Source organism: Pundamilia nyererei, unplaced genomic scaffold (assembly GCF_000239375.1).
Source record: "Pundamilia nyererei isolate P.nyererei 1_Seehausen unplaced genomic scaffold, PunNye1.0 scaffold00082, whole genome shotgun sequence".
NCBI lineage: Eukaryota > Metazoa > Chordata > Actinopteri > Cichliformes > Cichlidae > Pundamilia > Pundamilia nyererei.
In genome coordinates, this window is record NW_005187483.1 from 56973 (window position 1) to 68578 (window position 11606).

Consider the following 11606-nt stretch of genomic DNA (forward strand, 5'->3'; position numbering starts at 1 on the left):
ATCGTTTTGGCACTTGGTCACTGTAGTGGCTATATTAATTTCTTAAAGTTCTCTCTCTCTCTTATATTTAATATAACCACACTATGGACAGACAAGCGCCTGTTTTCTTAACGACGGTAAAACCATCGCGTGTCTGCTTGTTTATTTTCTACATAAACCTTTCACAATAAAGCTCAAGATCCTGTTGAGACTTTTCAAAATAAACTGAATCACGTGAAAGAGTATGCAGATTATTTACAGATGAAAAGCAAAAAAGAGCCGTCAGGTGCAAAAAAAATAAAGCTTAGCCTCAAACGTTAGAACAGGCTTTTCCCCGCAGCACACATGTAATAAATACTCACAAAGAAAACGGCGGCCGTTACAACTTATGTCTAAAAATGTATCGTTTCATGCATGTTAAAAACACTCGACTCCAGGTACACGACGCCCAGCTGGAAACAATTCATGCAAGTCGAGATGCCCGAGATTCACAGAATTTACAGAAAATGTTACATTTTTGTGATTTATATCGTTATCGGACGCTAGATGTCTTATATCGGGATATGAGATTTTGGTCATATCGCACAGCTCTAAGCAAGTGTGACAGTTTTTAATTAAACCAACAATCTCAGGATATGCTCCTATCAAAGCACACAAAAGACTGATATTTAAAATGGGTATGGACCATACAATCACAACTAGCCTTACAAACAATTGCCTCATTTTTTGTAAGCTCAGTTATGGTGTTAATCCAAAGCAGGCAATGCTATCCGTGTTCAGTAATGTGCAACAATAAATTTAAAATTAATTCAAATTTATATTTTTATTGATCACAGCCTCATGTCAAGGTTCTTCCTCCCATTCTCTTTGCCTTGTTTTTTTTTTTTCCCCTATGTACAAATATTTCTCTGTCACCTTCTGACCCTAACAGTTTAGAGAAAAGTTAGGTACAACATAGGTTGCTTGCAGTGACTGGATCAAACACTGATTATGCAGGCTGGCTCTTTACCACAACTGACCAATGAATGAGCTTCCCGTGAGGCCCTCTGGCATCATATTTGCAGCTCTTGTTTTGACTGTAATAAGAAGCCAGTGTGAACACTAAACAAGAGCAAAACAACAAGAGCAAAACTACAAGATAACGTTCAACCCTTTTTTAAACATATGGCATTGGGCACCAATTACAAGCTATTGTTATTGTGTCTTCAATAAAAATGTTTTTTGTTATTACACCCAACACTGAAAAAAGGGTTTATTAAAATGACAGCAAATTCTAAAATTCAACAATGCCCCCTCATTTTGGTCTTGCCCTTTTACAAATTATCAACTTTCTTGTCAGAAGCACAGACTGTAAGCTGACTAGACCACAAAGAGTTTAACATATCCTATAAATGAACGCAAGCATACAGAATAGCTTTAATGGCTGCAAACACACTAACATATTTAAATGACCTCTTGGGTGGTACTTCATCTCTCCCTCTTAGGGTTTTGCCGGGCCACCACGACAGACTTCCATCGCCATAATTCCACATAATCCTAAATTCATGCAGAGTTCAACTTCAGCCACATTGTAGGCTTAAACTATAACCATTCACCTACCCTGGAAATATTTCTATTACATTGTGGTCACTATACATTACTTTTTTTTTTTTTTTTATTGTTTTAACTGGCTGTACAGTTTCGAGGACTCTTCTGATAAAGTTTACTGCACTTGTCACTTTCTTTCTTAAATAGATATTTTTCATTTGTGTAATGTTAAAAAAAATGAACTGTATATAACACAATTTCATTTTAAACAAAGCAAAACAAATGCAAGTATCCAATGCAGAGTAATATTTAAATATTTAAATAAACCTGTGAATTTCCAGCAAAACATACAGTAGCAGGTACTGGTTTTGTTATTGATCCTTACTGGTACCCTAACTGTACCTTTCAATAACAGGATTTTTCTTTGTATTACTGACTTAATTAATAGGCCTTAAATGCCAGTTACATTTCTGGACAGTGACAGAAGAGAAATATCTGTGAAATGCAAGTAAGGAACTTGCTTTCACGTTAGGTTTCATAGATGCAGAGGGGTAAATTGCTGTATACAAATGCTAACACTACAGTCACATCTATCTCTTTCGTGTGAGGGAGATAATGAGATACACTGAAGTTGCCAGATCAGAGAGAATAGAATAAAATACACCAGTATCTTAGTTTCTTATTCATATCTTTATATGTATCCCTGAGTAATGAGGAAAAAAAAATGTAAACATGTGACCTAACTCATAATCTACCAAAGTCATAGCTCTGCACTTCAAGGATAAAAGCTGCTATTTTTTAACACGTCTACATTACTGGTAATAAATGCTGCTCTTGAATATTTTTGTTAAATTAGCCTACATATAAACAATCAACTTCTAACCTATTTGGGGTTTAGGTGAGAGCATTTACCTGAAAGAAGAGGTACGACATTACAAAGTCATCAATGACAGGGCTTTCTGACCCTTTTGTGACTCCGTATCGATAAGCCCTGGATGCCCCACCACTATACCAACCAGGGAAGTAGTACCTGTGAAAACAGGTTAGAAAGAAAATGCAGACAGTCATTAAGACGTTTTCATTTTAAATCTCAAAAAGACACAAGAGAAATTGCAGAGGCAAAATAAGATATGCTACCGTATTCTGAAAAACACATCTTCAGATGCAGTCTCATCAAGCTGGAAGATGTGGTTGGGTGAAAACCACAAGTGATCCTGCTCTCGGAAAAGACCAAAAAGGCTGCAATAAAGTGGTGATATACCTACAGTGACGAAAGAATGAGAGGGCACATTATGTTCTGTAAACTTGGATTATATTCAATTAGGTAACTAACAACAAATGAATGCTTTATTTAGAGGGAGCTCTGAGGACTATGCCTCAGGATACATAGAGTAAAAAGTGAAAAAGGTAAATAAGATTGTCTAAAATGTCATTTGTGTTCGTTTTATCATCAGATGCACAATGCACAGGTGAGTGTAGTCCCACTCTGCAAAGCCATACTGTTGATGAATTTTACCTCTTAAAAAGAAAAAGAACACAGTACAAAGCTAAGCAACTTTATTTTTTCTTATCATTAAAGACAATAAAGGCAAAGTTTAAACACAGCATGGAGATGAGCGAACAAACTACCAATTTTTCTGTTATTAGGTTTTACTGTGGCCTCTTGATAACCTTATCTTGGGATCTATGCTCCAAGTTACAGAAAAAAAAACATGAATGGGAGTTCTTTATGGAGACTTGCACAGCGTGAGTACTCACTGCATGCCTTTGCCGCATCTATGCACAGCTCTTCAGCTACATAGTCCCCAGGTGGGTAGCTTAGAAAGCTGCCGTCGGCCACTCCCTGGTTGGTGTGATATAAATGAAGCCTTAGAACAACAGCAGCTGGTCTTGTGTCTGCAGATTCGCGATGGGCAGTCCCATTTTGGTGCGCCACTGGACATGTGTCTGTCACAGTGTCCATGGCTGGCAGGGAGGCCATCAACAGCATACAACCTTCAGTAATAATAATAGTAGTAAAGTTGATTAGTATAGAACCCATCAAAACCAGCATTACAAAATGTTTCCCAGAAACATAGAAAAAAAGATATATATAAAAGATGCATATAAAAACCATGTAACCATAAATTAAAACTGACAAAGCAAACAAAAGTGTACGTAAAAGAATGTCTAGGATAGTGTGATTCCATTGTAATAAATAACTTAAAATTGACATAAAAATCTAGACATTAAAAGAATAAAATGAAAAAAAAAATGTCTGTTAACATTTGACAGAAAATAAGGTTATTGAGGATAGTTGGATCAGTGGATTTTACTGGGAGAAAGAGCTGTCTGTCATCAGCATGGTAGCAAAACTAAATGCTATTTGACTAATGTGACCTACAGGTAGCACAACAAAAAAACGAACCCAGTACAGACCTCTGAGGGACTTCATATTTAAGAAAGGAGAACTACCAGTGAAACCAATGTTGTTGTTGTTGTTTTTAAATTGGTCAGATATGACGTAAACCAACAACTGAGCTTTCCCAGACATACCAACCCAGTGGCACAGGAAAATTTTATAGTCTACTGTAACAAATGATGCACACAAGTGGCACAAAAGGAGAACACTGACCAGTATCAGCAGTTTTTAAAATATTACTTGATAATCTAATAAAGACAGTAATTCGACATCTGTGACGCTGACTAAAACCTGAAAATTTTCAAAGATATTCTGAAATAATGTTTCACAGTGACTGGCATAAACTATGATAAAATGTTATGGCTGATGTAGCGGACATCATTAAAAGAATCAGGAGATACTATTTTTGGATTTTACGTCATTAATTTTATCACTAAACAACGTTTTTCACTAAACATGGTAATCTTACTAAAACTTAAAGGCTTAAAAAGACAGTCACACAAAGGAGGTCAAAGTCAGGAATCGGGAGGAATACCAATGGTGGCTGGAAGCACTGATGAAAATTTTTGTCCTGTTTTCTCATTAAACGAGCATAAGCATACTGACACGACCTCTTTTGGCTCTTCGCTTGGAAAAAAGATATCAGACAGAATCAGAATCAGTTTAATGTGACATGTCAGCATACAGAATGATACAGAGTTCTTCTTTTTCGTCTCCTTTTTTTAAAGCACTCTGTGATAAATTCAATATTCTGATTAGGGTACATGGAATGAACTTTTACATAAACTGTTATCAAACGTGTTGCATAAAGCTGAAGTACAGAGGAACCATTGTCAGGGCAGAAAGATTATAAAAGCTGTATATCTAATTCAACCAATGGCTGCCTTTACACGTAGAAGTCATGTTTTTGTCAATTACTTACACTTAAATAGTAAAGACTGTAGATATTAAAGCTCTAAAATGAGTACAATTTGCACTTTGCCACAACAAAGCAGCATAAGGAAATCGTCTTTCAAACAGCTGCTAATCCGCAAACCCCTACTGCTCTTGCCCTAATCAAATTGAGAGCTGAATTATGAGTGTTATGGTACTTCTTACAAAATTAAAACCTACTATAAATAGCTTATGATTGTGGGTTAAATAGGATGTATAAATAGGCCATTATCACAGTCCTGTGCTTATTTTATTGGACAACGAAAACACTAAACATCTTCAATTTAAAATAAAACTTGTTAATAAACGTCTAACAGCAAAGAAATGACAGAAATTAGCTCTGCTCAAGTGACTAGTGCTATAACAAAATAAGTGGAACTATGCTGGAGTATAAATAACTCCCTTTCCTTTGTCGTCACTTTTTGACATCACTGAATCAAAGCGGATGCAATTAAACTGAACAACAGGGAAAAAACCCAGCAGGAGTAACTTTTAAGTTCAGGTTCATATTGCTTAAATTGTGGACACTACCTTATACACAAATTCTGTTTAACTTTTTCTTGTGGAAGAATTTATAGATTCTTATTTGTTTTGACATTGATTCTGTAATTTTCATTATTGTTGACACTAAAAATTTTTGCTTAAGAGCAACTGGAAAACAAGGCTGACTACAGTTAGACCTACCAACTAACGATTTATTTCAGAAAACATCAAGAAAGAAAAAAAAAAGCAATACATGCTTGTTAAAGTTTCATTTACAGAAACTGCAACAGCTAACCGAAAACAAAAGCTCAAATTAAAAGGAACTAGAAAAAGTGAAAGCGCAGCATTTTTCTAGATAAATTATTTTTTCCCCCCCACTTACATGTTTAATTTAAAACTACACTGGTTTGTAAGCAAAAGAAAAATACTTTGAATGCAGTTTGATACTTCCCAGAGAGAAAGAGGAAACCCATGACATTAGCTTTAATAAATTCTGACGTGCAAATACACTGAGCAAAAGGGGGTTTGGCTACATATACCATCTCCTATAATTTAAGACAAGGTTCTGCAATAATTGTTTCCTCAAGACTCCTAAATTTCTCTAACTTTTATTAGGATTACATGATACTACAGAATTTCTGGACGCGTAGTACATTAACCCAAATGTGACAGGTAGCAAAGTCACAAATCGATAGTGCGACTGGGCATATCCAGTGATATTTTATAAACTTGGCTTCAGAACAAAGTCACCAAGGCCATGATCTTGCGTGCTACCGTTAGCTATAGCTTCATTAGTTTAATTAAGCTGGCGCTAACAGCCAAGACACGCACCCATATTAGCTTAGATATCATGCAAATAAAGTATATAAATGCATTTAGCAACTCCAGTATTTAAAAGTGAACCGTACAACCATGTCAATGAACAATTTACGAGTGTAAACACTTACTTTGGTTGAGGGGCCAGACGTGCAGCTAGGTAGCTTTCTCCTAGTTACCTAGGCCAGCAGTGCAGCCAGGATGGGAAAGCTACTGCCAGACACTTCTGCTTCGGTTTTTGTAAGACCGGTTCTTGATAGCTGTCCGAATAAATAATAATTCATTTATGGCCTAAAGCCACTTGGAAATATTGTTTTTTCCATGTCACACTCGGCTGGCTAACTCGCCACACAAGCTAGGCTACCTCTGGTCAGCCCAGCGCTACTCATATCACTCCGGAGGAACTTCAGTTGTTATCTTCACAATCTTCTAACTTCAGCCAGTATTAACTCAAACAACGTCGCGCGTGCGTACGACTTGCCCGACAGCACGAAATTCATTTAAAGACCGTCATCTCTTTGTACGAGAACATTTGACGAGGGCTACATTATTGACATTAACTAGTGAACGACTAGCCACTTTCCCAGCCGTAGCTACAGCGAAACCAAAGCTCAGGCGAGTCAACAAGCCAGCCTTTCCCATCATACCAATGCTGCATTTAGGGACTGTCGGAAACGAATTACCACTTGTATGTGGTTATTCATAATTCAAAATGTCACACGTAACAACATACACTAGAACCATCAGCGTAACATTCGAAACTCATTAAGCAGTGGCTTGAAAATTAAAATGTACAACTATGCTTAACATTAACTTATTTACCATACTTACTAAACATCTGCACGACAAGAAAGCAGGAGATGAGTAATGTAACAGGAGTACTGTGAAGATTGGTGTACAGCAAAGAGAGAGAGGTGGCAATGGAAAAGGCTTGTTGTCAGTTGTAACTGAGGCTGGATACTTAAGGAAGTAGAAAAGGACTTGTATTTATATGTTAGGTAAAGATCGAGTTGGAAAGGATGTGCAGCTCTGGGGTAATTGTTTCCTCGAGACTCCCAAATTCCCCAGATTTTCATAAGTATTACATAATACTGCAGCAATTTCTGAACGCTACTAGTGTGGCATATTGAACACTCACCCAAATGTGCACAACAGGAAAGGAGAAGATGAGGAATGTAGACAGGAGTAATGGGAGGATTGGTGTACAGCAAAGAGAGAGGTGGCCAAAGAAAAGGCTGGTAGTAAATTGTATATGAGGCTGGAGACTAAGGAATGAGACAATGACTTGTATCAAGATCAAGCTGGAAAGGATTTTCAGTAGTTCAAGATGATTGAAGGAAAGAGATGGAAATATATTCACAAGTGATGAGAGTGTGCTGGGAAGATGGAAGGAGTAATTAGAGGAGCTAATGAATAAAGAAAATGTAAAAGAGAGGAGGATGAATGGAGAAATGATTGTTAATCCGGGAATGCAGAGGATTAGGAATGAGAAAGTAACGGCATCTATGAACAGGACGGGCGGTCGACAATTCAGTAGAAAAGAGTAGAAAGACAGCTGATGCTGATGATGACATACCTGTGGAAGTATCCAGACCTCTATGAGAGGGCAGCAGACTTTTTAACCATATTGTATAACAGAATCTTGAAGAGTGAGAGGAATTCTGAGTATGGTCTGATCTCCAGCACTGCAGTGACTACAAAGGAATGAATTTGATGAGCCACACTATGAAACTATAGGACAGAGTATTTGAAGGTAGACTGAGAAGACAGATGACAATCAGCAAGCAGCAGGATTATTCTGAGTAAGAGCACTACAGATGCAATCTCTGCTTAGAAAGTGTTGATGCTGGAGTAATATAGAAAAGATCAGAAAGAGTTTGACTTTGTCTTTGTAGATTTAGATATCTCTAAATAATAGAGTGTCAAGAGAAGAATTGTGGTACTGCACGAGAAAGTCAGGAGTTCCAGAAAAGTATGTTAGGGTGGTGAAGAACATTCTCGATGTCCTGAGAACAGTGAGACACAGACGAAGTAGATGGGGTAGACTAGTCAACATCTTTGATGAGTTCAGTGACTGGAATTTGGGACCTTAGTGGCTGGTTCTTGAAAGGGCAGTCATTAGTGTGAGGAAAAAGAGCATGTGCTCTAACTGTCCAAACTGCAAAGGTGACTTTCTTCATCTTCACCTGCTCTTTCCTGTTGGACAGGAAGATGTTGCCTCACTGGCAGATGAGAGGGGATGCACTAAACTGGGAGAGTTTGGATCATTTGGTGGATGATTTTCATCATCATTTTGAATGCCAAGCTGAAATCTATAAACAGGATCCTTGCGCAAGTCCATAAAGGTGTTCTAGGACAGCGGTCCCCAACCCCCGGGCCTCGGACCGGTCCGTGAGTCGTTTGGTACCAGGCCGCGAGAGTTGAGGCTCAGGTGTGAAATGTATAGTTTTCAGGGTTTTTATCGGTTTTCAGCGTTATTTTGTTATTGTTTTTATCGTTTACTCGGTTTTCCTTGGTCTTTTCACGTGTGTTATGAATAAATTTTCTTTTTTTCGGTACCGGTACTAGTTTTATTTTGTTGTATTTATCCGCGACACCTTAAAGGCCGGTCCATGAAAATATTGTCGGGCATAAACCGGTCCGTGGCGCAAAAAAGGTTGGAGACCGCTGTTCTAGGATGTATTATCTTCCCATAATGATTGCATCATCACACCAACACAGACCTATTTGCCCAGTAAGTAAATAACAGGGTAACCAGCAGTTATCCTGTAATGGTCTTCAATAATCTCAACATCAGATGTTCAAAGGTCTTCATGACCACATACATTAGAGCAACACGCCTGTAGCCATTTAGTCCTGTGATGGGGACTTATTAAGGGGACTGGAATGATGGAGAAATATTTAAAGCAGGATGGTAGCTGGCACAGCTCGAGGGATGTATTGAAGATCTAAGTGAAGATAGGAGCCATCTAGACCTAGTTCTTTCTATCTGCGGAAGAAGCTGCTCACATGAGTGTCATACAAATTGCTGGTGCCATTTAAGGCTGAATATAAACCACAAAACCAAATCCACTTTTGCTAATTGTCCAGTATACTGATCTGGGAGTGCTGGAGTTAATCCAGTAATCATATTGCTAACTGACTATGTTTATTCTGAAATGCTGAATGTTGATACAATCATTAATACCATTGTTTTATTGAACGTTATTACGAATGTACTATTGTTTTTCAGGTTGTAATACTCATTGGAATAAGAAAAAAAGATTTCATGCACATGTAATATTGTTTAGTTGAGACCAGTAAGAAAAATAGGGCTTAAAATTTTTCATGAAGTGAATATCAGTGAAATTAGTTTTTAAAGCAAAATGAAGCCCTAATTGTTGATGTTCTAAAGGTATTTATATACATCTATGATTGATTTAATTGGTATCACACAGTTTCGACAGTTTCTATTGGATGAAATGTGAACATCAAGATTTCCAGAAGCCCAGAAAGGCAGCATCTTCAAACTGAATGAGCCCTCATGGTGAAAAACTACATAACCCACGCACCAAAAGTAGAATGGACCTGTAGCTGCACTGATTAAATTATATAAAATGTATGAGTCAATAGTTTTTGAACAAATGGGGCGACCGTGGCTCAGGGGGTTGGGAAGCGTATCTGTACCGGAAGGTCGCCGGTTTGATCCCCGGGCTCTCTGTCCTGGTCGTTGTGTCCTTGGGCAAGACACTTTACCCTACCGCCTACTGGTGTTGGCCAGAGGGGCCGATGACGCGATATGGCAGCCTCGCTTCTATCAGTCTGCCCCAGGGCAGCTGTGGCTACAACCGTAGCTTGCTTCCACCAGTGTGTGAATGAATAGTGGCATTGTAAAGCGCTTTGGGTGCCTTGAAAAGCGCTATATAAATCCAATCCATTATTATTATTAAATGCCAATTAATTGAAATAAGCATATCTAGGCTACCTATAGGATGTGCCGTTCCATGTACACATGTGTGATTAACAACAATGAAGCAGACTAACCTGTAATTAAGCCTTTTTGTATTAAGCCTTATTATACATTTCTTTCTGTCAAACACTTTGTAACTTAGTTAAGATACTACTACTACTAATAATAATGATGATAGCAGTAGTGCTATTACTGTGTAGTGAAAAAGCAGAATCATAAAAGATACGTTCCACATGTAAATGGGACCTGTACTCACTTGGTAGTTCAGTCACTTTAGCAAGGTTGGTGAGTTCACTGGATCTCAAAGGTGTTGCAGGGAGTTAAACTCAGAGCTCCTTGCAAACCAGCCACATTATCCACACCCAGCAGGGAAACTACGTATTTACAGCACAAGTGCATTGTTTTGCTGGGACAGGAAAATGGCCCTTCCCAAAAACTGCTGGCACAAAGTTGTAAATAGACCATTGTCTAAAAGTGTGGTTAACGATCTACTGTTCAAGACCATAAAAGGGGGTTGCAGAAGCAATCTGCAGAAAGGCTTTTTTCTTAAGAATTGTTGACAAATTTACTATGCTGTAATAATTAATGTGCAAACATGTGCTAATGAGAACCAAGCATAGTATCAGTGAGGCTGAAAAATGTAATTAACTTTCAAACTATTTCACTGTAAACTAAAGGTCTAAAGGTTTACAGAAATCATTATCATTGATTTTCTTGTTCGAAACTTACTCTGTCAGGCTCAAAGGAGACATATTATATATAAATGATTACTATTGTTGTGTCTTCTTTTAAAAAGCTGCTTGTATCCCTTGCAGTTGACTGATGTTTGCTTGAGTCACCACACAAAAGTTCGTTGTGTCTTTCTACAGTGACAAATCTTAATCTTAAAATGGCATGACAACATTCTATTTAAGATTTTTTATGGAAGACATGCCAGTGAATCATAAACTTTATTAGAACATACCATCTGCAAAATGTCTGTACAAAAATAACCTCTCACTTTATCAAGTCATGGCACTAACCTTTGTCCTCTGGGCACCACAAAGGTCTGCACAAAATTACGGGCAAGCAGATATTTCAGTCTGGACTTCCTGACAAACAGCATTGGTGTCCATGCAGCTGGAATGGTGAAACTAATGGAGTTGAGAAGGCTTGTAAAAAAGTGGATAGGCCTATTGTGTGATTCTATGGGACAGATAGATAAAGAGGTACGGAAAGAGGTTTGTAGTTTTACAGTTAAAATAAGGACAGAGAGACAGACAGACATATATACATACGTACATCTATGGGAGGCAGACATTTATGTCCCTTAATAAAAACCCATAGGCTTGCACCTGACACACACTCCCATACACACTTGAATGAATTGAAAGCATTAAGACAGTCCCGGGGCAATCAGTTGACACACATACACACACAGAAAAAATATCAGGTGTTTGAGTAAACACATATTCACGCACGTACACACACACACACACACACACACACACACACACACACACACACACACACACACAC

The 11606-nt window shown here is 38.0% G+C and overlaps 1 protein-coding gene across 3 annotated transcripts in view; it reads right to left on the bottom strand.

Moving 5' to 3' along the window:
* Window positions 1-10388, bottom strand: part of jak2b (Janus kinase 2b) — a 28659-nt gene extending 18271 nt beyond the window's left edge. Inside the window, exons 1-5 of one of the 3 annotated variants that reach the window (XM_005738125.1) lie at window positions 6971-7029; window positions 6271-6399; window positions 3265-3501; window positions 2644-2767; window positions 2419-2536 (exon numbers count right to left, since the gene is read on the bottom strand). In XM_005738125.1, the coding sequence (XP_005738182.1) occupies window positions 2419-2536; window positions 2644-2767; window positions 3265-3496 (474 nt within the window). In that variant the 5' untranslated portion in view covers window positions 3497-3501; window positions 6271-6399; window positions 6971-7029. Of the gene's footprint in view, window positions 1-2418; window positions 2537-2643; window positions 2768-3264; window positions 3502-6270; window positions 6768-6970; window positions 7030-10344 lie in introns of those variants that run through there. The other 2 variants (XM_013912171.1, XM_013912170.1) reach the window with 2 other exon arrangements.
* Between the last annotated feature and the right edge of the window lie 1218 nt (window positions 10389-11606).